The 27,637-nt window shown below is 38.8% G+C and overlaps 2 protein-coding genes across 7 annotated transcripts; one reads left to right on the top strand and one right to left on the bottom strand.

Annotated features, from left to right (window-relative positions):
• Positions 1-1,735: 1,735 nt before the first annotated feature.
• LOC130172214 (carcinoembryonic antigen-related cell adhesion molecule 1-like) lies at positions 1,736-15,140 on the bottom strand. 4 transcript variants are annotated; one of them, XM_056380752.1, is made up of 13 exons: positions 14,809-14,946; positions 11,175-11,284; positions 10,112-10,361; positions 9,316-9,591; positions 8,707-8,973; positions 7,975-8,250; positions 7,357-7,623; positions 4,916-5,164; positions 4,521-4,787; positions 4,001-4,109; positions 3,596-3,646; positions 3,400-3,431; positions 1,736-3,049 (listed from the first exon to the last, which is right to left on the bottom strand). In XM_056380752.1, the coding sequence occupies exons 1-13, from the start codon at positions 14,852-14,854 to the stop codon at positions 3,024-3,026; spliced, it is 2,226 nt and encodes a 741-aa protein (XP_056236727.1). In that variant the 5' UTR covers positions 14,855-14,946; the 3' UTR covers positions 1,736-3,023. The 4 variants fall into 4 exon arrangements, with proteins under 4 accessions (XP_056236727.1, XP_056236728.1, XP_056236729.1 ...); XM_056380753.1 differs by lacking the exon at positions 14,809-14,946 and adding an exon at positions 14,078-14,201; XM_056380754.1 differs by lacking the exon at positions 3,400-3,431.
• Positions 15,141-15,381: 241 nt separating this feature from the next.
• On the top strand, positions 15,382-26,179 carry LOC130172213 (carcinoembryonic antigen-related cell adhesion molecule 5-like). Of its 3 annotated transcripts, none has more exons than XM_056380750.1 (13): positions 15,382-15,518; positions 16,183-16,292; positions 16,853-17,102; positions 17,657-17,932; positions 18,272-18,538; positions 19,004-19,279; positions 19,466-19,732; positions 20,842-21,090; positions 21,219-21,485; positions 21,913-22,012; positions 22,539-22,579; positions 22,686-22,723; positions 23,923-26,179. In XM_056380750.1, the coding sequence occupies exons 1-13, from the start codon at positions 15,473-15,475 to the stop codon at positions 24,100-24,102; spliced, it is 2,367 nt and encodes a 788-aa protein (XP_056236725.1). In that variant the 5' UTR covers positions 15,382-15,472; the 3' UTR covers positions 24,103-26,179. The 3 variants fall into 3 exon arrangements, with proteins under 3 accessions (XP_056236725.1, XP_056236724.1, XP_056236726.1); XM_056380749.1 differs by having other exon boundaries at positions 22,683-22,723; XM_056380751.1 differs by lacking the exons at positions 19,004-19,279; positions 19,466-19,732 and having other exon boundaries at positions 22,683-22,723.
• Positions 26,180-27,637: the final 1,458 nt, after the last annotated feature.

The following is a 27,637-nucleotide window of genomic DNA, read 5'->3' as shown; positions in this document are numbered from 1 at the left end:
GATATTATTCGTTATTGTCTGCCTCTTTATTTCATGATGGCAACTAGAGTAGAAAAAAAAAACATTGTGTTTTTCAACCACAGCACGAGTCTCCAATGTAACAGTAACTGCCAGCAGCACAGACCTGGTGGAGTTCAGCTCTGTCAGTCTGTTCTGCTCCTCCTCTGGATCCTCCCTCTCTTTCCTCTGGCTGAACGGCAGCTCTGAGGTTACAGCCAGTGACAGAGTTCAGCTCACTGATGGAAACACCACTCTCACTATAGTCAGTGTGACCCGCTATGACCAGGGACCATTCATGTGTCATGTGTTCAATGCCGTCAGTAATGACACCAGTGCTCCAATAAACCTCTCCATCAGCTGTGAGTTACTAACCTGCATGCTCAGTCTTTTATCTGACAACATCTGTATGTAACATAGACACACATTTTCAGCTTAATTGACTCCAGTACAAAACCACTGCAAACATCAAAGTGTCAGTTAAATCATTGTACAGTCGGTTTCATTTAGAAACTTCTGTTCTATTGCATTGCTTTGCACAGGTTTGTTTTTTCTGGTACTTGTATAATAATGCTGTGCATACGACCTCAGTATGAGTCACACTGCATGCTGTATGCCTTTCTATTTTTCATGCAACTAACATTATATCTCGTGATTCTTCCTTCAGTGTGACCCGCTATGACCAGGGACCATTCAGGTGTCATGTGTTCAATGCCGTCAGTAATGGCACCAGTGCTCCAATAAACCTTTCCATAAGCTGTGAGTTAATAACCTACATGTGCATACTCTTTATCCAAGCCACTTTAAAGCTGCAACTTTATACTGAGGCTTCACAATAAGCTTAGGTACATGTATTTTAACACCTTCTAGCTGCTAACATCACTTTTTTGTGCTTTTTCTTTTTTTTCTTGTTGGTTTTTACTCCCCATATGCTGCACCCCGCAGATGGCCCAGAAAACATTAACCTGACACTGTGTCCATCACAAGAATACTATGTGGAAGGGTCAGACATCAGTCTGATGTGCTCAGCTGTCTCCAGACCTTCTGCCCTGTTTCAGTGGTTTCTGGATGGAGGCCTGTTGTCTGATACAGAATCAGAGCTCAGGCTTGTAAACATTCAGGAAAGTCAGAGTGGGAACTACAGCTGTCAGGCTTTTAACAACAAAACTCTGAGTAATCAAACATCCCAGCCCTCAGTTGTCTCTGTGCTGGGTAAGTTGAATTTAAGAGGTTTTGTGAATATAGTATTGATATGCGTCTGAGAGATGGCACTCATCTGTCCACCTGCATAATCTGCATTGAAAAAATGTGTACTCTATGCCTCAGTGTTTTGTGCTTGCTTGACCTTGCAGGCACAGCTGTGATTAGAAAATGTCATGTGAAAACATAACTCCACTTCCATGGTATACTTATTCTGGCCAATATTATAAAGTGGCTATAATCAATATTCTAATATTAACAGTGGATTATATGACTTCTTGTATGTGGAATGGCTCATTATCCACAAGACAGCACAACCTCACTGACACCACAGGGGGGAAGCATACTGCGGCTTTTGGAGTGAAATTGTTCGGTAGATTCAAAGGATTTACTTTATGTTATCCAGTTTTTACGAGAAAACGTGGGAAGATTTTCATTTACTTGGACAAAGACATAGGTAAGTTGTTGTCTATGAAGTTTAGCCATTGATTAAGAGGGAAATCTGGAGGCGCAAAGTTATGGAGAGCTGATCCTAAAGTCTGTGGTGTTTATATTTATTGTTTTTGGCATGAAGAAAAGTCAAAGGTGTCAATTCAAGAATACAACTTTGATAAAATGTAATTATCCTCTAAGCTTAATGGAAAAAGGTGACAAATCGGGTGTTGAGTCTGCTACATTTTGAATTAATAAATAATTAAAAAAATATTAATTTATAAAACATCTGACACTTTCATTTTCACAGTTCCGCATATTTGAAAGACTGGTACATATTCAATTATATTACCAACAAATACAGCAAATATTATTAGCTGACATATAAGCATTAAATATCAAAGACAAAAATATTGTTAAAAATTGAATTGTGTCTTTTCCAAACCTGGTGTGTATTTACAAAGTTGTGGTCACACACATAAGAACAAGCATTAGATATGCACTGTATGTATAAATTGTTAAGTATGCATAAGTGTACAAAATTTAAAAAAAAACATACAAGTCATTTGATGAACATGGTGAAACACCAAGCTTAACATTTAAAATGGATCACATGACTACTCTGTGAAAGAGGTCAACACTGAATTATCATCAGTAGTTCGCTGTAGTTCTCCTCAACTAGAGAGCTTTGTAGCATTTTTCAGTTCATTCCATCATTGGTTTTACGGCCTGCAACTGCACCGTTTTGATTCACACTCAGTGCTCTCTCATTAACCTTGTTTTCGGCTGTTGTTTTTAGGAAAATGTTAGGGTTATGGGAAAGGACAACCATCTGGTGGACATAGTAGAGCATTTAGCTGCAGAGGGAAATATTTCCCTTTGGTGGAGACCCAATGGAGAGTGCATATTGGTCTTTTTTTTGCCAGGTATATATACTCAAAATGAGTGATAATTTTACCAGATCCACTTAAAAAGTGATAATATGTCAGTTCTGTATTTACAACTTATTTCCATTGTCCCCAAGTTGCTAATTATGAGTTATTCCAGGTTTAAGAGCTAATAGAGAAAGAGCTGATGGCTCTGATCAAACCAGAGCTAAACGGAGAGACAGTGTTGGGCAAGAAATGCAGCAGAAATGCTACTGTTGCTCTGTCTGAATGTCTAAATGGCAAATGTTTGCCAACACATTATGCATGAAACTTAATAAGGCACAGTAATAATATACCAAGGCTGCTAAAGCTGTAATCCAGTTGTGGTGCTCTTCTTCCACCTAGTGGCCTCAAAGTGTCATTGCATTGTGATTTACTAATTTACAAGAAAAAAAATATAAAGGAATAATAATAAATTAAAAAAACAGCAGTGGGGGATCTTCTTTTCTTGGTGCAGGTGAAGACTTAACAAGTGTTGATTTCTTGATCATCTGCAGGACAAAAAAGTAAACAAATGGTTAAAGAGTCGCTGTTTTGATTAACTGTGAGTCCTCAGTTATTGTTGGTCTATAGTAAATTTAACAGATTTAAACCAAGAATAATTACTTTTACCTTTTTCATTAAATCAGGATTATGACATTAAAACATTATCTTAAAAAAGAAAGATCACTGAGTTTATTTTATGTTCTCATATACCACTGAAGTGTTCTCATAAGTATGTTCCTCTAGTTCTATGCAAAAAAAAAAAGTTTTTTTTACAGTGCAGCTGATTATCTATGATTGTAATTTATTCATATGATAGTTTAAGTGTAGGGTGAAGTCAGATCAGATGACTACTTACCTGTGTTATGTGGCAGGGGATCTTTCTTATTTCTAAATATTAGCATAGAACATTGTTAAAATTTGGCCAGTTAGATGCGAGTCAAAACTCAAACAATAACCAATATGTTTTCTGTAATTTAATGAAAAAAGATTCCTAGGTTCCCCTGTAGCTCACCAGGAGGGGTGTGTACCACGTGCTAAGGCTGAGCACTTACCTTTGCTGCATGTCATTCCCTTCCTGACTTTCCTGTATGTCTCTCCTGTCGCTGTAAAAGAAAGCAGAAATGCCAAAAAAAAACTTAAATGAAAAACAAACAAACTTTATAATAAAATTCTTTACTGATAGAAGTTAATATGCCAATAATACAAAATAAAAAACACAGCAACAAGGTAATGAAATACTTGCATCCATCAGGTGTTTTTTAAACATGGTAATACCAAATTATTAATGCCAATTATGTTAACCCAATTAACAGAATATGATGTCATATTAAAATGCAAAATTACTATATGAAACTGTGAATATATAATATGTTTAATGTATAACATCAGGGTTAGGTCAATGTTAATGTTACAAATAAGAGAAATGGGTAATATTATGAAGGACATTATTCACTCACTTCTTTTTGTAGATACAGTACCCTCCAGCAGCTCCACCAGCAGCTATGAAACATATGGTTATTACTATGGCAGCAATGGCACCAGCTGAAAGACATCCATGTTGTTTCCCTGGTATGTGTAAAATGAAACACAAGAAACCCGGCAGCATTAGCCCGTTTGGAAACGCACAAGAACAGCTGATAAGTGTCCAAGTGTCCAAAACAAATCAAGCACAAGAGCATGGTGCAAAAATAAATAACAATGGAATGGAAAGGGACAATTGGATAAATATACAATCTCTTCTAAGCATTTTAAAACTAGTCAATCACACCTTGTTGTTATAGATCAGCAAAGGTGAGATATAGTCAGAAAGCCAACCACTCTTCACAGAGATATCCAAAAGTATCAATACTCTGTCATCTGCAATGCAAAATTTCCCTCATCTGCTGTCAAGCCAAAACAAAAAAAAACAAAAACAAAAAAAACGCCTCACTGTATCCACAAGTATTAACAATATGTGCAGTCAACACTGTCTGGTACCTGGCAGGTACTGTGTTACAGTCAGTCCATGTACTGCAGATGATGTTTTCTCAGTTATTCTATTCATCGCTTCACAGGTGTACTCTCCGCTGTCAGAAAGATCAGTGATGTGTTTAGTCAACACGGCAGAATTGTTGAGTATCTTCGTCTCATTCAGTTTCCAGGTGTAATTAGCAGTTGGTGTGGACTCAGCAGAGCAGGTTAATGTTAAGGTCTGGTTCAAACTTATTGTACTTGGACCTTTGATTTGAACATTTTCTGGTCCATCTGAAAGAGAGAGAGAGATTAGTGGTGATATTACAGTAGCACAAACCATGTTATTTCCCTCAGTGCCCTCTGCATTTTACCACCATATGTCTGAAAAGTAAATGGACATTGTACAGCATCTTACTTACAGTTAACAACCATGATGTATTCAGCTGCAACACTGCTGAGAGGGTTGCTGATGTTACAGGAATAATTTCCACTGTCTGTTTTCTTTAGAGACTGAAAAGACAGCACTCTGCCAGTCTGGATCAGATCTGCACCATCCTTCATCCACTTTCTGGCAAAGAACGAGCCAGCAGCCTCACAGGTTAAGTTGACAGCGTTTCCCTCAACTGGCTGGTTTGTTGATGATGTGACAGAGGCATTCACTATTGGCTCTGTTGGACAAAAGATAAAGAATTTTGTGAGAGAAATATGAAAACAGGAACAAAACTAGCCGAGTCACTGAGAGTTGACCGAGTAAACAGATTTAAAGGAACTTGAGAACAGTTCATCCTGGCAAGGGGCAAACTACTTCTCCAAATTGGATAACGTGCCAAATGTGTTTGATTGTCCACATTCATGGGTTATTCTAACATTTAACGTTCTTAACAACCTATAATCCAGCCATATCATTGACGTGAGTGGAATACATGACACTGACTTTACTCCAAGGTCAGAATATAACAGATTGTCAATTCACGTACAAAATAATGGAGAAAAGTGTTTTATCAAAACAACAAGATTCTCAAACAGTTGCCACCTTCACCAATGAAACGTGTTTCAACACAAGTATTAATGGAACGTAATGCAATATGTTTTTATTTAGTAGATTTTTTGCCACCTGGAGGCAGGGAAAAAAAACTGTAAACATGACATTAACACATAATCACTGTTGATATACCAACTTGTTGTGTATTCAGGTTACTCCACCAACTCCTGAGGGAAACATCTGGTTCTTTACCTGCTAAATGTTTCACTTTATTCTCCTGCTAATTGCTAACTTTGTCTCTGTCTTTGGTGATGAGCAGGTACTCTGACTCCTGAGCCTTGATTCTGCATCAAACAACAGGTATCCATTAAAAAACCACTGAAAAAGGGCAGCAGGTCTGGAAACAGCTGAGCACAGTCGTGCGTGTATATAGTGCAGGAGAGAGTGGACCTGAATGGTCCCTGGTCATAGCGGGTCACACTGACTATAGTGAGAGTGGTGTTTCCATCAGTGAGCTGAACTCTGTCACTGGCTGTAACCTCAGAGCTGCCGTTCAGCCAGAGGAAAGAGAGGGAGGATCCAGAGGAGGAGCAGAACAGACTGACAGAGCTGAACTCCACCAAGTCTGTGCTGCTGGCAGTTACTGTTACATTGGAGACTCGCGCTGTGGGTGATAAACACAGTGGTTTTACACTTTCCACTGCTCACAACAGGGAACATGTTTCAGTGGAGGGAAGCAATGTAGGGTTTTTGGTTGATTGGCTCGGTGTCTTATATTTTTATTTCAGTTAATTTACTCCAATTACTGAAATAAATTGTCGGTTATTATTATGTGATAGCCTGATATTCTCAGTGAGTAACAGTCACATTACCAATCATTGCATATTATATGGAATGAGGGTGGCAATATAGACTAGATAACTGTTAACCAGTGGCGGCTGCTGGTCTTATAAGGAGGGGAAGCTCATTTTCGGCCTACATCATAAAATGTGTCCGTTTATTTATATGTAAATTCGCAGAGTTACAAAAGAGAGTCGCCAAACACAACGCTAGTCGTTTTTAACAAAGACAAAGTCGCTGAGGATCAGTACCGTCTCCAGATCAACCCCGAACAACGGAATGAAACACTTGAAAACTGCTCCGGTGGATGCTTATACTTCAAGATCGCTGATTTGCTCATTTCACTGTCAATCAAAAAGGGACTCAGCCTCAGACAGATCATCCAATCATCATGCAGAAGCCGAGCGTCCGGGCCAGACCACTGTCCCATAGACCCCCAGAGACGCTGAGCGTCCGATGGGCGGGACAAAGCCCAGCATTTATCCAATGACCGTCTAGTTTCGCTGCAGTGGAACAACCCACTCGATGCTTCCCCGTTGAAGTCAGTAGACGCTCGGCGTCTACACTGTGTAAAGCTCTGTGGCGCTGCGGGGATGAATGAGAAGAAGTCGTGTCGGTTACCTGTGATAAGTAGCTGATTCTGAACGAAAGATGAACGTGTTCTAGCGCATATTTAGTCAATGAAATGTACATACAACAGTACATATTTGACCAATTATTTTGTTGACATTTCAGAGGAAGCTGAGCTTCCCTTGCAGTCTTAGAGCAATCGCCACTGCTGTTAACTGATAACTGTTGTTAATTATCTGTTTTAACAAAAATTCCTAAGCTCTTGGCCGCGTTAGGGAGTGTTTGGTATGACCTTAAAGTATAGTTAAGTATCTTGATTGCCAGTGAATGCATGCACTTTTTGTTCCACAAATGCGTCATACAACATTTTTATATTTAGGAAAGTTTTATATGGTACTATCACACCTACGTGTCTAAATCCAATTTTTATCAATATCTATATGTAGAAAACCTTTTACTAAAACTTACTTAGGACAGAGATGACGGAAGGTTGAGATGTTTCATTTCTCATAGTTTTGTTGTTGAAGGCCTGACAACTGTAGTTCCCACTCTGATCCTCCTTAATGTTTATAAGTCTGAGCTCTCGTCCAGTATCAGACAGCGGGACTCTATTCAGGAACCAGTTAAATAGTGCAGCGGGTCTGGAGACAGCTGAGCACATCAGGCTGATGTCTGACCCTTCCACATAGTAATCCTGAGACGGGGATTTTGTTAAATGGATATTTTCTGGTCCAACTGAATGTAGGTAAAAAGAAAAAAAACAACAAAAGAATCACGAGATGTAATGTTAGTTGCATGAAAAATAGAAAGGCATACAGCATGCACTGTGACTCATACTGAGGTCTTATAAGTGATAAGTTTGCACAGCGACATTGTTATATATCAAACACGATAGAAAAACAAAAACTGTGCAAAGCAATGCAATAGAGCAGAAGTTTCTCAATGAAACTGACTGTACAATGATTTAATTGGCACCATGCTGTTTGTGGTGGTTTTGTACTGGAGTCAATTAAGTTGAAAATGTGTTTCTATGTTACATACAGATGTTGTCAGATAAAAGACTGAGCATGCAGGTTAGTAACTCACAGCTGATGGAGAGGTTTACTGGAGCACTGGTGTCATTACTGACGGCATTGAACACATGACACCTGAATGGTCCCTGGTCATAGCGGGTCACACTGACTATAGTGAGAGTGGTGTTTCCATCAGTGAGCTGAACTCTGTCACTGGCTGTAACCTCAGAGCTGCCGTTCAGCCAGAGGAAAGAGAGGGAGGATCCAGAGGAGGAGCAGAACAGACTGACAGAGCTGAACTCCACCAGGTCTGTGCTGCTGGCAGTTATTATTACATTGGAGACTCGCGCTGTGGGTGATAAACAAAGTGGTTTTACACTTGCCACTGGTCACAACAGGGAACATGTTTCAGTCGAGGGAAGCAATGTAGGTTTTTTGATTGATTGACTTGGTGTCATATATTTTAATTTCAGTTAATTTACTCCAATTACTGAAATAATTTGTCCGTTATTATGTGTTAGCTTGATATTCTCACTGAGTAACAGTCGCATTACCAATCATTGCATATTATATGGGATGAGGGTGACAATATAAACTAGATAACTGTTCATTTATCTAATGACCTTAAAGTATATTGAAGTAGTTTGATTGCGAGTGAATGCATGCACCGTTTCTTATTGTTCCACAAATGTTTTGAACAAAATTTTTATATTTAAGAAAGTTTTATATGGTACTATCACAGCTACATGTCTAAATCCCATTTTTATCAATATTTATATGTAGAAAACCTTTTACTCAAACTTACTTAGGACAGAGATGACGGAAGGTTGAGATGTTTCATTTCTCATAGTTTTGTTGTTGAAGGCCTGACAACTGTAGTTCCCACTCTGATCCTCCTTAATGTTTATAAGTCTGAGCTCTCGTCCAGTATCAGACAGCGGGACTCTATTCAGGAACCAGTTAAACAGTGCAGTGGGTCTGGAGACAGCTGAGCACATTAGGATGATGTCTGACCCTTCCACATAGTAATCCTGAGATGGGGATTTTGTTAAATGGATATTTTCTGGGCCGACTGAATGTAGGTAAAAAGAAGAACAACAGAAGAATCACGAGATGTAATGTTAGTTGCATGAAAAATAGAAAGGCATACAGCATGCACTGTGACTCATACTGAGGTCTTATAAGTGATTAGTATGCACAGTGACATTGTTATACATCAAGCATGATAGAAAAACAAAACTGTGCAAAGCAATAGAACAGAAGTTTCTCAATGAAACTGACTGTACAATGACTTAATTGGCACCATGCTGTTTGTGGTGGTTTTGTACTGGAGTCAATTAAGCTGAAAATGTGTTTATATGTTACATACAGATGTTGTCAGATAAAAGACTGAGCATGCAGGATAGTAACTCACAGCTGATGGAGAGGTTTACTGGAGCACTGGTGCCATTACTGACGGCATTGAACACGTGACACCTGAATGGTCCCTGGTCATAGCGGGTCACACTGACTATAGTGAGAGTGGTGTTTCCATCAGTGAGCTGAACTCTGTCACTGGCTGTAACCTCAGAGCTGCCGTTCAGCCAGAGGAAAGAGAGGGAGGATCCAGAGGAGGAGCAGAACAGACTGACAGAACTGAACTCCACCAGGTCTGTGCTGCTGGCAGTTACTGTTACTTTGCCAACTTCCTCTGTGGTTGAAAAACACAATGTTTTTTTTTGTTTGTTTTTTTTTTACTGTAGTTGCTATCTTGAAGTAAAGAGGCAATAACAAATAATATCACTATAACGATGAAGAATGAATTCCATCTAAACCACGCCATGATGAGCAGTCATGGCTGATTGTTTGATCGCAATAATGCACAGACAGTAACAGTAATGAAAATCCTTAAAGTAACAACACTGGTCAAAACATGTTAACTTTAAATTATTTCACTGCCATGATATAAAATATCTACTCAAAGTTTTTGTTTGAAGAACAGTAATCTAAACAGAATATACTCATACTATATACCATACTTCTGATTTATCAGTTGTACACAACAATCACCTTGCTGCAATTTCATTATGCTATACAATGTATAGTAAGGCATGTGTGTCTCAGAGACATTCATTGAACTATATGGTATCCTCAGTTGGTTCTTGATGGTGGTGGCCTATGTCACCTTTAAACACTATAAACACAGTATGTAGATTATGTTAGTGACCTACCCAGTATGACCAGAGAGGTGGTGCCCTGCCTGTTGCCAGCTGGGAAGGTAAAAATTGAGCAGATGTAGTTCCCCTCATCAGTCACCCTAACATCACGAATCTGGATGGAAGGGCTGTTCAGGTTTGGGGGACTGGGTGAGAAGCTGACCCTGCCCTTCACAGGTGAGTCGGGGTAACTGGGATCAAAGTTGAGGTGAAACACAGCGATGTTGATCCTGTTCCCTTCTTTCGACTCGTAGCTCCATGTGACCTGTGGTGGAGGAGGCACAGGGTCAGTGGTTAGGATGTGTACAGTGACTGAGAAAAACAACAGGCCTCATTCATCATGATGTTGATAAGTGACACTAGAGAGTGTTTTGAGACACCTACATTTTGCTGTAAAGTCCACAGGGCAGCGTACACAGCATTACAATCAAATAAGTGGCACAGGTATGATGCATCTCTCTCTCTCCCTCTATCTCTCCCTATCTCTCTCTCTCCCTCTCTCTATCTCTCTCTCTCTCTCCCTCTCTCTCTCCCTCTCCTGCTCTTCATGGAACCAAACAGAATTGTGCACTTCCTACTTCATTGAGATGAGACTAAAAAGTGTTTTGTTTTTATTTCTATTACAAACCTCAGGATTATTTCTCTGGGCTATGATTTGTTAAATGAATGTGCCAAATAAACAAGGCACATGGACCTGTATTATCATTTAATGTGTATTTTGAATGCATGAATTGCTCTTATCCAGCTGTTTCACAGGTTTCACGCACCTGCAGAATCAGATTGAAGCATAATTGATAAATACTTTATTTTAAAAGGAATATACCCATTTCTTTAGTCACATATTACATTTATATTCACTTAATGACCAATCTCTGTTCACTTCAGATGTGAAAGTAAATTGTAGTCCCAAGCTATCTCAATGATTTATGTTGTGTCAAGTCAGCACAATGAGCGAAATTTCAGGATGTAACAGACACTTTTCTTATCATTTCAAATCACAAAGTATGAGTATGGTGGTATAAAGAAGTTATCAAATCCTAACTGAGAAAAAAAACTATCATGTCTCTGTGGATCTGACCTGTGTGAGCTCATTCCCAGCGGAATTAATGAGGGCACAGCGTAGGTTGACTGTCTGGCCAGGATACGAAAACACCTCTGGCTCCACCTCCACTTGCTGACCAGTCGCTCCTAGAAGAAAGAGAAAGAGGAAAAATGTTTGTTGTTTCCTTTTTTTTAAAGTAGGAAAGGAGACAAGGAGAGGAAGCAGAGAAACAGTATCTGTATCATTGTTGAGAGAGTCTACATGTAAAATATAAACTACTTAAAACACAAAAAATGACTGTGGATTGTGGAAAGTTTGTAAGCAGCCACAGGCTGTATGCTCCCATTGGTTTCAAGAAAGAAAACACATGTGGCTCCACATCCACTTGCTGACCAGTTGCTGCTAGAAGAAACAAAGAAAGAGAAGCATTGTTTGTTGTTTCCTTCTTTTCCAAACCAGGAGAGGAGATAAAGAAAGGGAGCAGATAAATAGTATCGATACCAAGCCTGCTGATGATAAATGAGGTCAGCATGGAAGAGTCTGGTACAAGACAGGACAACATTAGTGAACCCAGACAAGTAGGCCAAGAGTCTGGTGTGTCTCCATGACTGTGCGTGTGTGGATGAAGTGGCTGAAAAAAAAAAAAAGGGATGTTGGCTGGGAAAAAAAGAGGAAAGCTTGTTCTCTCTGGGTTATGCTTTTCTATAGCCTGCCATTTGTTGTGCCGACACATTCCTGTGTGTTGTGTCAGTGGGTGTGCGCAAAACAGAAAGAGCGAGGGAGCTTTAGAACGACAATCTGTCCGTGTGTGTGTGTGTGTGCGTGCGTGTGCGTGCGTGTGCGTGTGTGTGTGTAATCCGGGTCCCTGTGAAAATGTAATTACTCATGAGGCAGAATCAGACCTATTGTCTGTCTCTGAGGCAATAAGAGGAGAGCCAGCACAGGAAACTCCTGCGAGGGCTCAGACGACAGACAGGCTGGTCTTATGAGACTCTATACAGCCCCAGGGAAATGAATGTTACACACAAGACAGTCTCCTCCAGGTATGTTTCCTTCAGACAAAAACTGGAGGAACTTATAGTTTAAGATGGATTCTAATGAAGATGTTTTAGCCTAATATGAGCCACTGCTTTTTATATTATTGATCACAATCCATAAGAAAGCCTGCATCAAATGTATAAACTACTTAAAACACAAAAAAACAGCTGCATTCGGAGAGTCTTCTGGCAACATACAGATTACAGGACAATGAGGACACACTGTGGTGACTCTGCATGTTTTAGCACATTCCATGAGAACGTCTTGAACTCATATCCACTCAGAAAGAAAGAGTCTAACAAGTTGCATGACCGGTGAGAAATCTGTGCCATCTTATGTGAAAACACATAAACTATCCATTTAACCATTTAACATAACAATTAACATTTTAACTTCACTTAAAGAAATAAACAAACACAGAGAAAGCAAACCAGGGAAAGAATACAATATTCTAATAATGTATGATTATTATGTTAACATAATCATCACACAGCAACTTCAACTATCAACCTAATAGTACAATTCTGATACAGAGATGATGTTTGAAAATGTTTCCTGGATCAAGTGAAACTACAATTACCGTCTCACGGTTGTATTCCTCCACCAACCACTCCAGTTGTAGTTTATGTGCATGTTTGTCCAGACTCACATACACTATGTTGCCAAAAGTATTCACTCACCCATCCAAATAATTGAAATCAGGTGTTCCAATCACTTCCATGGCCACAGGTGTATAAAATCAAGCACCAAGGCATGCAGACTGTTTCTACAAACATTTGTGAAAGAATGGGTCGCTCTCAGGAGCTCAGTGAAGTCCAGCGTGGTACTGTGATAGGATGCCACCTGTGCAACAAGTCCAGTTGTGAAATTTCCTCGCTCCTAAATATTCCACAGTCAACTGTCAGTGGTATTATAACAAAGTGGAAACGATTGGGAACGACAGCAACTCAGCCACAGGTGGTAGGCCATGTAAAATGATTTTTCAGGAGCTGGGCTTGGCCCCTTAGTTCCAGTGAAAGGAAATCTGAATGCTTCAGCATACCAAGAGATTTTGGACAATTCCATGCTCCCAACTTTGTGGGAACAGTTTGGGGATGGCCCCTTCCTGTTCCAACATGACTGTGCACAAAGCAAGGTCCTTAAAGACATGGATGAGAGAGTTTGGTGTGGATGAACTTGACTGGCCTACACAGAGTCCTGACCTCAACCTGATAGAACACCTTTGGGATGAATTAGAGCGGAGACTGAGAGCCAGGACTTCTCGTCCAACATCAGTGTGTGACCTCACAAATGCACTAAAGCTTGTGGAAAGCCTTCTCAGAGGAGTTGAAGCTGTTATAGCTGCAAAGGGTGGACTGACGTCATATTAAACCCTATGGATTAAGAATGGGATGTCAAGGCAGGTGAGCCAATACTTTTGGCAATATAGTGTATGTTTCCAACACATCTTCAACCCAACAGCACAAACGATCTGTACAATTACCCCAGCTAGAAGGTGGGCACCCAAGATTAGTTTCACTAGTTCAGTATCCAACCAAATGTGAAGTATGGTCAGTTTCCTCTTCTGCTGAATGATGCTGTTGAATAATGACCAGAAGTGTTTTTGCAGAAAATGACCTTTTAGATATAAAATGTCATAATTTTATCCTATTAGACATTATAATCAGCACATGAATTTAAAAGTTATGGCCTAAAATGTGTGTCAAACTGTGACCTTTGACCTTTGAGCACCAAAATCTAATAGTGTTTCTTTATCAAATTTTCCTCAAGGCCTTACTGAGTTATCTTGTCCTCAAGAATGGGACAACCCCAAAAACATAATGTTTCAGTCCACAGCTGTTGGAAACAGAGGCATAAAATACACTGTCTTGCTTCTGGTGTATCGAATGGTGATAGCTCACCTGAGATGACTCCCAGGATGATGACATATATCACAGCTGTTTCCATGTCATCTGAATTATCATGAAGTATAACACAAAAGAATGATTTGTCCTTGCGCTCTTTAACTTTCCCTTCGCTGATGTTCGTAAGTTAGTGCTGAATTCACTATGTTCAGGGAGGATGAGGAAGTCATGGGTGATTTTCACTGACAGGTTCCTACATGAATCGTCACGCACCTTTGTTGATCATTAACAACAAACACTATGAGCAACATCAACTTTTTAAAGAGTAAAAAAAAGACTCAAATGCATCTGTTAAGAGATTTGTTTTTATGTAGTCAAAACATGGCATGACAAAGTGGTCATGGGTTTGTTCAGAGGGGTCTGTATTAGTTATTTGTAATACTTGTTCAACTTACCTTGCCTCAGCTCCTTGCTGCCCAGGAAACTCGCAATTGATTTGAATAATTAATTAACAGAATATCATGTATTTCATTAAAGTAAGTGACATCGTGCAGTTACATTGTTATGGGTTAAAAATACCTTTAACAATTTAACTGCAACATGTGCATTAACTTTCTAGCTAACTAGTATACTGTATGTAGTGCTTTCATATATTCTAATTACATTCATGTTCTCACACTGCTGTTCACAAAATAACTATACTATATACTGTGCTACACTGTACTATTATATTATTCAGTATATTTTTTCGAGCAAGTGAAAAAAATTTATTTTCTGTGAGAGCTTACCTGAGATGGCTCCCAGGATGATGGCATATAACACAGCTTCTGCCATTTCATCTGAAGTATCAAGTATAATGATTAGTCTTCAATCCTTAGCTTTGATTATTTCAGTATGAGGATTTCAGGATATGAAGGCAGTATGAGGAAGTGACCTGTAATGGGGGTTGTCCTATCATTGTACTTTGCACTGCTGTGCACACTTTACTGATCTGATCTGATGTGATCACTGACTATTACCTACAAGCTGAGCATTTTTTTTCAAAATCTTTCAGCAACAATTGAAAGGTTTCATTGGTAATTAAATTATGTTATTGTCATGTCAACATGTCATATCAGCACCTGAGATCATCTTTTGACTCACTAAACATTCAGTGGCTAATCAGTAAAATATGCTGTTAATTAAAACAATGTCACTCCCAGGTTTTGTCTTGGTAATTTAACATCATGCTTCCTTTCATCAGATCACTTGCACAAACTCACTTTCACCACAAGAGGGAGACATCTTGCAGGTTTGACCATAGCCCTGAAGGGGGGGTAGATTCAGTGGGTTGCTCTCATCATGCAAACAGTTTACACTGCAACACGTAGGTAAAGGTTCATGAGTCATTTATTAGGACAGTCTCAGTCTGATGGCGTTTTTCTCACCTGCACGTCTCAGGGAGAGTGACCAATGGATATATTAATTTTACTGTACATTGTCTCTGTGGCCTTTACAGGTAAGAATCTCAAATTTAAGAGCTTTGACATGTTCAGTAGTCCTTGTTTGTCAAAATTTGTTGTTTGTTCTTTAAGAAAACTCACACTATCCTTCGGTTGATGGCCAAGGAGTTTGGCTAATGATTGAGATTGAACTAAACTCACAAAACCATGAGTAGCCAACAGGCAGTGTGCTCTACATGCCACCAGTCCAAACCTTAGAACCACTATAACTGAAACAATCACCAAACTGCTTCAGCTGTTTAGCAGTTTTCATGACAATCTAATAATCTAGAAAGGTTGGGTACAACTGGAAAATGTCTCAAGTCTTCTTGAAACCAATGGGAGCATACAGCCTGTGGCTGATGACAAACTTTCCATAATCCACAGTCATTTTTTGTGTTTTAAGTAGTTTATATTTTGCATGTAGACTCTCTCAACAATGCTATAGTAACCATTGGGCAATATTACGAATTATTCATTACAGTCTTTCTTAATGAAGACTGTAATTGCCTCCTCCAGGTTTGTCTGGAGGAGAAAACCTGTCCTCTGGCAATTCCACAGTCCTCATTTATCATCAGCAGGCTTTATACAGATACTGTTTCTCTGCTTCCTTTCCTTGTCTCCTTTCCTACTTTAGAAAAAAGGAAACAACAGAGTTTTTCCTCTTTCTCTTTCTTCTAGGAGCGACTGGTCAGCAAGTGGAGGTGGAGCCAGAGGTGTTTTCGTATCCTGGCCAGACAGTCAACCTACGCTGTGCCTTCACTGATGGCACTGGGATTAATCTCTCATCAGTTAGGATTTGATAACTTCTTTATACCACCATACTCATACTTTGTGATTTGAAATTATAAGAAAAGTGTTACATCCTGAAATTTCGCTCATTGTGCTGAAGTGACACAATATGAATCAGTGAAATAGCTTGGGACTACAATTTACTTTTATGTCTGAAGTGAACAGAGATTGGTCATTAAGTGAATATAAATGTAATATGTGACTTAAAAAAATGGTATTTTCCTGTAAAATAAAGTATTTGTCAATTATGCATCAATCTGATTCTGCAGGTGAATGAAAGAGCAATTCATGCATTCAAAATACACATTAAATGATAATACAGGTCCATTTGCCTTGTTTATATATATAGAGAGAGTCTAGAAAAACTCACATCTATATTCATGCCCCACATATTTGATTGTAATGCTGTGTACGCTGCCCTGTAGAGTTTACAGCAAAATGTGGATGTCTCAAAACACTCTCTAGTGTCACTTATCAACATCATGATGAATGAGGCCTGTTGTTTTTCTCAGTCACTGTACACATCCTAACCACTGACCCTGTGCCTCCTCCACCACAGGTCACATGGAGCTACGAGTCGAAGGAAGGGAACATGATCAACATCGCTGTGTTTCAGCTCAACTTTGATCCTCACTACCCCGACTCACCTGTGAAGGGCAGGGTCAGCTTCTCACCCAGTCCCCCAAACTTGGACAGCTCTTCCATCCAGATTAGTGATGTTAGGATGACTGATGACGGGAACTACATCTGCTCAATTTTTACCTTCCCAGCTGGCAACAAGGAGGGCACCACCTCTCTGGTCATACTGGGTAGGTCACTAACATAATCTACATACTGTGTTTATAGTGTTTGAAGGTGACATAGAACACCACCATCAAGAACTGACTGAGGATACCATATAGTTCAATGAATGTCTCTGGGACACAGTGTGAAAACAATGGAAAGTAAATTGGAAGTGTATTTTACACACTTCCCATACAGTATATAGCTTAATGATATTGCAGAAGGTGTTTGATCTTATGAGCTTTGAGCTGATGACAGTGAAATAATTTAAGGTTAACATTGTTTTGACCACTGTTGTTGATTTGAGGATTTCCCTTTCTGTTATGTCATTGTGTTTGTGCATAGTGGGATCAAACAATAGGTTTGTTATTGCTGCTCTCTTTTTTTTCTTTCTTTTTTTTTTTAGGCACAGCAGGAGCAAATAGAAACCTTAAACATCAGCCATGACTGCTCATCATGGCATTATTTAGATGGAATTAATTCTTCATTATTGTAGTGATATTATTCGTTATTGTCTGCCTCTTTATTTCATGATTGCAACTAGAGTAGAAAAAAAAAACATTGTGTTTTTCAATCACAGAGCGAGTCTCCAATGTAACAGTAACTGCCAGCAGCACAGACCTGGTGGAGTTCAGCTCTGTCAGTCTGTCCTGCTCCTCCTCTGGATCCTCCCTCTCTTTCCTCTGGCTGAACGGCAGCTCTGAGGTTACAGCCAGTGACAGAGTTCAGCTCACTGATGGAAACACCACTCTCACTATAGTCAGTGTGACTCGCTATGACCAGGGACCATTCAGGTGTCACGTGTTCAATGCTGTCAGTAATGACACCAGTGCTCCAATAAACCTCTCCATCAGCTGTGAGTTACTAACCTGCATGCTCAGTCTTTTATCTGACAACATCTGTATGTAACATAGACACACATTTTCAGCTTAATTGACTCCAGTACAAAACCACCACAAACATCACAGTGTCAGTTTAATCATTGTACAGTCAGTTTCATTGAGAAACTTCTGTTCTATTGCATTGCTTTGCACAGGTTTGTTTTTTCTGGTACTTGTATAATAATGCTGCTGTGCAAACTAATATGACCTCAGTATGAGTCACAGTGCATACCATATGCCTTTCTATTTTTCATGCAACTAACATTACATCTAGTGAGTCTTCTGTTGTTTTTTTTCTTTTTACCTACATTCAGTCGGCCCAGAAAATATCCATTTAACAAAATCCCCGTCTCAGGATTACTATGTGGAAGGGTCAGACATCAGCCTGATGTGCTCAGCTGTCTCCAGACCCGCTGCACTGTTTAACTGGTTCCTGAATAGAGTCCCGCTGTCTGATACTGGACGAGAGCTCAGACTTATAAACATTAAGGAGGATCAGAGTGGGAACTACAGTTGTCAGGCCTTTAACAACAAAACTATGAGAAATGAAACATCTCAACCTTCCGTCATCTCTGTCCTAAGTAAGTTTGAGTAAAAGGTTTTATACATAAAGATATTGATTAAAAATGGGATTTAGACATGTAGCTGTGATAGTACCATATAAATCTTTCCTAAATATAAAAATGTTGTACGAAACATTTCTGGAACAATAAGAAACAGTGAATGCACTTTTTAGTCGCCATTTTACTCGCACAGATGTAACTGGGAGGTATCACAATAAAAAATAATTAAGGTCATTCCAAATCACTCTCTAATGCGGCCAAGAGCATAAAAACTTTTGTTGAAACAAACTAAATTGACTGTGAACATCAAACTAACACATAATAACTGACAATTTATTTCAGTAATTACAGTAAGTTAACTGAAATAAAAATATAAGACTCAGAGCCAAGAAATTAAAAACCCTACATTGCTTCCCTCGACTGAAACATGTTCCCTGTTGTGAGCAGCGGCAAGTGTAAAACCACTGTGTTTATCACCCACAGCGCGAGTCTCCAATGTAATAGTAACTGCCAGCAGCACAGACTTGGTGGAGTTCAGCTCTGTCAGTCTGTTCTGCTCCTCCTCTGGATCCTCCCTCTCTTTCCTCTGGCTGAACGGCAGCTCTGAGGTTACAGCCAGTGACAGAGTTCAGCTCACTGATGGAAACTCCACTCTCACTATAGTCAGTGTGACTCGCTATGACCAGGGACCATTCAGGTGTCATGTGTTCAACCCCTTCAGTAATGACACCAGTGCTCCAATAAACCTTTCCATAAGCTGTGAGTTAATAACCTACATGTGCATACTCTTTATCCAAGCCACTTTAAAGCTGCAACTTTATACTGAGGCTTCACAATAAGCTTAGGTACATGTATTTTAACACCTTCTAGCTGCTAACATCACTTTTTTGTGCTTTTTCTTTTTTTTCTTGTTGGTTTTTACTCCCCATATGCTGCACCCCGCAGATGGCCCAGAAAACATTAACCTGACACTGTGTCCATCACAAGAATACTATGTGGAAGGGTCAGACATCAGTCTGATGTGCTCAGCTGTCTCCAGACCCGCTGCACTGTTTAACTGGTTTCTGAATAGAGTCCCGCTGTCTGATACTGGACCAGAGCTCAGACTTATAAACATTCAGGAAAGTCAGAGTGGGAACTACAGCTGTCAGGCTTTTAACAACAAAACTCTGAGTAATCAAACATCCCAGCCCTCAGTTGTCTCTGTGCTGGGTAAGTTGAATTTTAAGAGGTTTTGTGAATATAGTATTGATATGCGTCTGAGAGATGGCACTCATCTGTCCACCTGCATAATCTGCATTGAAAAAATGTGTACTCTATGCCTCAGTGTTTTGTGCTTGCTTGACCTTGCAGGCACAGCTGTGATTAGAAAATGTCATGTGAAAACATAACTCCACTTCCATGGTATACTTATTCTGGCCAATATTATAAAGTGGCTATAATCAATATTCTAATATTAACAGTGGATTATATGACTTCTTGTATGTGGAATGGCTCATTCATAGTGATAAACCATCAGGGAGTTAACACCTGTCAGTGCAGTTGTCCAGAGCTGTGGACCTTTCTAGGGTCTTTAGGCTCGTTTTGGTTCACTGTCACAGCAACCACACAACCTGCTCACCACCAAAGAACGACAGACAAAGTTAGCGACTAGCTGGTGAACATAGTGAAGCATTTAGCAGCTAAAGAGTTGGTGAAGACCAAATACAGAGCTAAAAAGAGAGTGAATATTGGACTTATCCTTAAGATATGGGCAGAACCATGACTCCAAATGTTGCTTTGTATGTCCTGGACGAGTAACCTGAACTGACTTATGAACTTAAACAGTGATTATGTGTCGGTGTTGCGTTTACAGTTTGTTCCCTGCCTCCAAGTGGCCAAAAAATCTACTAAAAGGAAAACACGTTGCATTACACTCCATTAATATTTGTGCTCAAAACTTTGAAACAATGACATTAGACTAAATGGAAAAAAGTTATATTGGTAAAGGTGGCAACTTGAGAATCTTGTTGTTTTGATAAAACACTTTTATCCCATTATTTTGTACGTGAATTGACAATCTGTTATATTCTGACCTTGGAGTATAAAGTCAGTGTCATGTATTCCACTCATATCAATGATATGGCTGGAGTATAGGTTGTTAAAAATGTTAAATGGTAGAATAACCCATGAATTTGGACTCATGGGTTATGCCCCTTGCAAAGATGAACTGTTCTCAAGTTCCTTTATATCTATTTACTCAGTCAACTCTCAGTGACTCGGCTAGTTTTGTTCCTGCTTTCATATTTCTCTCACAAAATCCTTTATCTTTTGTCCAACAGAGCCAATAGTGAATGCCTCTGTCACATCATCACCAAACCAGCCAGTTGAGGGAAACTCTGTCAAGTTAACCTGTGAGGCTGCTGGCTCGGTCTTTGCCAGAAAGTGGATGAAGGATGGTGCAGATCTGATCCAGACTGGCAGAGTGCTGTCTTTTCAGTCTCTAAAGAAAACAGACAGTGGGAAATATTCCTGTAACATCAGCAACCCTGTCAGCAGTGTTGAAGCTGAATACATCATGGTTGTTAACTGTAAGTAAGATGCTGTACAATGTCCATTTACTTTTCAGACATATGGTGGTAAAATGCTGAGGGCACTGAGGGAAATAACATGGTTTGTGCTACTGTAATATCACCACTAATCTCTCTCTCTCTTTCAGATGGACCAGAAAATGTTCAAATCAAAGGTCCAAGTACAATAAGTTTGAACGAGAACTTAACATTAACCTGCTCTGCTGAGTCCACACCAACTGCTAATTTCAGCTGGAAACTGAATGAGACGAAGATACTCAACAATTCTGCCGTGTTGACTAAACACATCACTGATCTTTCTGACAGCGGAGAGTACACCTGTGAAGCGATGAATAGAATAACTGAGAAAACATCATCTGCAGTACATGGACTGACTGTAACACAGTACCAGACAGGTACCAGACAGTGTTGACTGCACATATTGTTAATACTCTTGCATATCGCACTTAGCTTACATTATTATACCTCTGTTTGAAGAGTAGCAGGCTTCCTGAAGATTTACCTTACAGATCTTTTCTACCAGCTACACGGGGCAGATTTATTCGTATCAGACAACATTGCCTTGAAAAGCAAAACTCCATTTAACTGCCCTTTAGCAAAACATTCAAAGTATTTTTGCTTAAGCAACACAGTGCATTGACCAGTTTGCCAAACAGAAATAATATCCAGCCAAAATAGGTGTGAAGTAAATACTGTAGGTATTGGTATCTAGCCAAATATGATGTCACATAAAGGGAGGAATTATTAGACAGTTTTGAGATGGGACACTGTCTGTTTACAAAATGTGGTAAAATCATGTTCTTATCCCCTTTTTTATTGTAGTCCACCCAAGTTGTTCAACTGGTTGCATCGTTGGAATAGTAATCGCTTGTTGTGTCGTGATTGTAGTTTGTATTCTTCTGGTTCTTCTTTATATAAAAAAGTAAGTAGAAAAAATACAACCAGATAGCCATTTTTTCTTTTGTGAACACTATATTAATTATATTAATTACATACATAATTAATAATAAATTACAATTAGGCCTACAGTAAAACGCAATTTTGAGAGTAGTGATAAAACTCAAACATCAACAAAAGGTTGATATTCAATGAAGGGGACTCATGATTGTGACAAAATGCAAAGTCGCAGCTCTATTTGAGAAAGAACTATATTATCAATGAATACATGGATATAGTGTATATGTTTTCTTCATATTATTTATTTACTTTCTTTTTGTCAAGCACTAAAAGGAGTTGTGCTGATGTCAAGCTTAATTTTTTCAGCTTTTGATGTTGTTTTACATTTATGACAATCAACAAACATAATCAGAACAACTGATTTCATCTAATCAGATTAATCTTACACAAAGTTACTGAGTATCCATGCTCTTATTATTATGCTGCCAAAAGTCATATAATGCATGTCTAAAGTAGCTATAATAGCAATGACTTGTTACCTTCTTAAACAGAAAGAAAAAATCCCCTAATAGAGACACCGGCACCAGAACAGGTAAGTTAATTACAAGTCTGTGTTTTATGTGTGTATTTATACTATATTATTTACTTGTTTGCATGAATTCTTCTAAACACTGTTTATTCCTCATGTTTTAAAGCAGGTGAAGGCCAGAACAACGCAGCGTACTCAGGAAGTCAGGTAAAAGCCATCAGTGGGTTTGCATGCACTCAAGTAACCTTACACAGATAATCATAAATCATGTTTACATGCCAAACTAAGTACTTTCATGATTCTCAGTCTGTGCGCCAACAAAACTGTTCAAACTAATTGCAGTATAGCTGTGATTACATGTGTATCTGCATTTGAATACATGTGGAAGACAAGTGGAGTACAGGAATAAATCAGTACCTCATCAGTAAATATTTGATGATCTAAGTTTATAATTAGATGGTTTTATCACACATAATGATCTGTGGGAATCAGTAACTAAATCTTTGTTCCCTTTTAGTAGCATATGGTTGTGAAAGTTACAATTCTGCAGTTCACACAAACCTCTATTATTGACATTAACAGCAGTAACAGTGGATAAACTAGTGTATGAAATTCTATGATGATGCTGTTAACAGAGCTAGTGTATGACTAGGTTTACATATGTAAGCAAATTAGGTTTAAAACAGGTGGGCTCTAAGAGAGCTTTTCATGTTGATATGTTTGCTTGTTTTTGGCAGTACCAACCAACTACCTGTTTGATATTGTAGCTGTAAATAGAAGTTAGATTTTATAGAATTTCAAACTGAGACGATGGGATTCTCTGAATTTTAAACCACACAGCTTTTCCCTCTTTCTTCAGCAGCTCAGCTTGTGAACAGGCAAGGCCCTGGGCCCCAGGCTGTTGGGGGGCCCCCAAGGGCTGACAAACTTTACTCCACAGTGTCTCACAATGCGGCTCCCTCCCACTTAAACAACCAATGCACAATTTGTAACATGTCAGAAGCAGTGTTGCCAATTATTTTCAGTAAAGGCTGCACATACAAGATTTTTTTCTAAAGACGATTAAACTTTTTAAAAAATGGCCTTATCTGGCTTTATAAAGTATAGGTTATTAACAAAGTGACAGCTTTGCAGTTATTTAGTTATTTATCTTTTTTATTGGTTTTTGTACCTATATTTGAGTTTTTATGTTTTTAAATTTTTATGTTCTTAATATTTATATTTTGAAAATTTTACTAACATGAATTGAACATTTGGAATAAAAAAAATGTTTAGATATCATACATTTAGTCTGATTATTTATTACATAATTGTGATGAACGCTAATTTGAAGGGGCCCCTTGCCATTTTTTTGCCTAGGGCCCCAACAGACTCTAGAATCACCACCGTCTTTATTTCTTTTCCAGGAGCTGAACTATGCAGACATCAGGTTTTTCCAGAACAAGAATGGTGGGACAGTCAATCTGGGGTTACAGAATAACACATCAGAATACGCTGAGGTCAGAGTGAACAACGGGCTTCCTGCAGTATCCTCCCCTCCTACCTATGATGCCCACATGCAGCGAAGGACAGCTCCTGCTCCTTAGTGTCGTGCTAATGCTGCAGAAACTTATGCCCAGGTCCACAAGAACTGATCACACTGGATGCAATGGATCAGCCAGTCACGTTAGACGAGGCCAGACGTAGCTAACGTGTTGTCAGAGTAACCTTCACCTCCCTCTCAGTTGTTTATGGAGGACTAATCTGGACTTGAGTTTACCAAGGCAAAGGACTTGAGTTAGTTAATAATCAACCACCTCTGACAGTTATTGCCATGACTGAGGTCAGAAGGAACAATGTTGCCCCATTCGTTTGCACTTTACAACATATAATAGCCTTCATTTCCTTTTTTTCAGCATTGTGTGTACAGTCGATGCAAACATCAGTTATGTGAAAATATTAATTTTGTTCATTTGATTCAGTTTTTGTTGAGAATAATGTTTGACACTGGTCTGCTGTAATATTTGACTCCACATGTATACTGTGTGATTGCAGATGAGATTCCAGTTTGCATCTTGTCGGTTATGAACGAATTCTTATATTTATTTAACATCTCAAAAAATGCTGTTTTTTTTGTTTTATTTTAAATGCAGTTAAACCAATGAATGTAATAATATAGAGTACATTTAGGTAATATCGGTCAGGACATGGATAATCCTTGACATCGATGGAGTTTGTTAATTTGTCGTTCAGAAAGATTTTTGTTATTAACATTTAAGTAATTATTACAGACTAATTTAATTCCATAATGATAGTTAAACTTAAGTTAAACTTTATTTATTATCTTTATCATTATCCCACCAACAGAGGCTCTACAGGCACAATAATCCAAAACACTACCATGCAAAAATAAGCAATAGCAAGGTATATCTCTGCACTCAGAGAAGAAACAATGGTTTATAACCAAAGTTAAAAGGATCTCCAAGAGACGTCCATTGGTTATTTTTATGGATATTTCAGGAGCAATATACGCCTTGATGTTTAAAGTCTGTCGAGCAGGCATGCGGAAACTGTGTCCTGCTTCAGGACAAGTTTACTGTAAGTGTCAGTAAAAGTTGACGTGATAAAATGATAAGCTTCTTTCTCGGTCAGTTTATCTAAAGGCCACAAAACAACAGGGAACTAATGTGCGAGTAGAAAAGAGCAGCTAGTTTACATAGCACATACAATTGTTGTATTGTAATTATTATACAAATTGAACTACACTGTATTTCTAAGGAATTCAATACAGTATGTTTGCACTGTCATTTAAAAAAAAGATTTCATTCATTAAGAAAGGACAACTTATGATGAGACAGCTATTTAATGCAACAAAAATGCATTTGGGTTTAGTTTAAATTCAAATTTTGATTTCAATAAATGGAGCCAGATACTGTTTGCAATGCTATGTGTCGTACCATTTCCAAAATAAATCATTTGCTGACTGGCAGTATTGTATCCTAGCAGGTGTTGATGTGGGTGTAGATGTCAAAAAATATATAATTAAATAGATGGATATAGATGGAATTAATAAATTCCACCACTCTAACCAAATACAGGTCAGACTGGTGTGCACCTTTTCAGTTGTACAGGTAATATCAGGGAACATGCAGACAGGTGTATGTTAAGAACGAGGCTTCAGTTAAAGGCAGAAAGTCATGTGTCTGCAGCCAGGCTCCACATTAACCCCATCAGATCAGTGCCTCCTGCTTTGTTTGACTGTGTTGTTTGACTAGCAATGTAGTAATCTACTGCTGATAAATTCTATCCACAAAGATCATGGTTTAGTCCGGCGCTGTATTGAAGCAGACTGTATACACTATTTCTGTTTGGGTTATTGTTGACTCTCTGTATAAAATAATGATTTGCTTTTAGCCCAGAACACATGAGACTCAGAAAAGGCTGTCTACCAGCTCCAGCTCTCGAACCTGAGCGTCCAGGTTTTCCATCCGCCATTAGTTACTCATTACTAAAGATCAAACTCCCTGCGAGTGATTCACACAGCTGAAGAATGTGTGATAAATGTTTGACCGGTTTGCCTTTTAGCCAAAGAAAGAAAGCAGTGAATGTATTCCTCAGGTTGCAGGTGTCGAATTTGTAATGATTTGATCACTTATTCAGAAGAATAAACTATTTTTTCAGTTACTGAATTGTGCAGCTCCATTGTGTTCCACTTCACTGGTTTTTTGTGCATTTGCATTTCCACACACAGCACAGTAGTCTCTTTCTCTTGTGCATGGAGGGCACTGCAGATGGTTCTACAGTAGCTTGCTGGGGGTGCTTGTTTTTATATTTGCAAAGTTCATGGTACATTTCGTGCACACATTGAGCATGCGAAGAGTCAGATGGACCAATAGTTTGTGGGTGTCTGTTTTTAAGATACCTACAGTAAATAATGAACTATAAATGCTGCAGTATATAGATGTGTCTTCCGCAACAAGGCAGTGGTCCTACCTCTATCTGCTAGGGTATAGTCAGTGTTTATGAGTAATAATCATCACATCGTTTGTTGTGTGTCTTTAAAATGCTAATAAAAAAAGAAGAAGTAAGAAGATCCTTGTTTTACTGTCTGTTTTAAATTGTTGTGTATTGGTCCATGCAAACAATTGGCTCTCATGCTTAAGAAAAGAAAATACAGGAAGAAAGAGAAAGAGAAAGAAGAAGCTGTACAGTATGCAAAATGACATCCAATTCCAGGAATGACACTGCATCTAGAGTACAGCAATAAATTCAAAGGTCGTTAGGGGTAAATATATACAACATATTCAAATTTAATGAAAGTACTGTGCAATAAAAGTGCAATGAAAGCACTGCATTGATGAATGAATGCCACATATCATTGACTATGGTTTTCTTACTTTGTGCTCTTTAATGTCTTACTCAGAGTAAGATGTTAATGTCTTCCTCCTAAAAGACAGATCAGAGGTTTTCACCCATCAACCTTTACTGTTTGCCCTTGTTCAATCTTTTACCAGAGAGGCCCCACCTGTTTGGACACAGTATTTATTGACTTGTCTTAGTGAGTGATGCCCAGGAAGAGGATGACTCAACAATCACAAGGGATAATGAGCTTTCAGTGTAATAAAAACTCATCATTCCCAAAAGAAATGTTGCTATAATAGGACATTTTATTAGGCGTACAAGCGTCACACCTCTGAGGCCTGACAATGTCAGCAGAAATGAGAGTAGGAAAAAGGAAAAAGAAGGAAAATATAATGGTTTAGTAAGATATAAGAAAATGCTAGACTGCTTTATTACTATATCAATACCAGTTTCAAGGCCTGTTGATAGGCTGCTGTACTGATAAAACAATTCAGGTCATTCACTGTTTATCCTGCTTTATATAGAGGCTATCTAGAGGAGGAGTGGCCGACATCTATTGAGAAACTGCTATAAGACAGTGACATCTAGCTCCAAAACTGTCTTTCAAAACTGTCCAGAACAGTGTAATTTCAGCACAGCTGTATCTTCTTGACTTGTCACTGTTTTCCCTGATTTGAAATAATCCATATTCACAGAATTAAAACAAACATTGTGTCAATCACCCCACAACTTGCAAAACTCACAAAAACGAACCTATAAGTTCATCATGAGGTAAACTGT

This window comes from Seriola aureovittata, chromosome 7 (assembly GCF_021018895.1).
Source record: "Seriola aureovittata isolate HTS-2021-v1 ecotype China chromosome 7, ASM2101889v1, whole genome shotgun sequence".
In the NCBI taxonomy this organism is placed as follows: domain Eukaryota; kingdom Metazoa; phylum Chordata; class Actinopteri; order Carangiformes; family Carangidae; genus Seriola; species Seriola aureovittata.
Note: the sequence above shows the minus strand (reverse complement) of the source record. Positions and strands in the feature narration are given on the sequence as shown.

Coding starts and splice junctions, on each gene's coding strand:
- LOC130172214 (XM_056380752.1), bottom strand. CDS start 14,854: ATGGCAGAAGCTGTGTTATATGCCATCATCCTGGGAGCCATCTCAG. Junction 9,592..10,111: donor CACCTCTCTGGTCATACTGG/GTAGGTCACTAA, acceptor TTTCAACCACAG/AGGAAGTTGGCAAAGTAACA. Junction 4,788..4,915: donor ATACATCATGGTTGTTAACT/GTAAGTAAGATG, acceptor TCTCTCTTTCAG/ATGGACCAGAAAATGTTCAA.
- LOC130172213 (XM_056380749.1), top strand. CDS start 15,473: ATGGATATATTAATTTTACTGTACATTGTCTCTGTGGCCTTTACAG. Junction 22,013..22,538: donor GTTCTTCTTTATATAAAAAA/GTAAGTAGAAAA, acceptor CTTCTTAAACAG/AAAGAAAAAATCCCCTAATA. Junction 22,580..22,682: donor AGACACCGGCACCAGAACAG/GTAAGTTAATTA, acceptor CATGTTTTAAAG/CAGGTGAAGGCCAGAACAAC.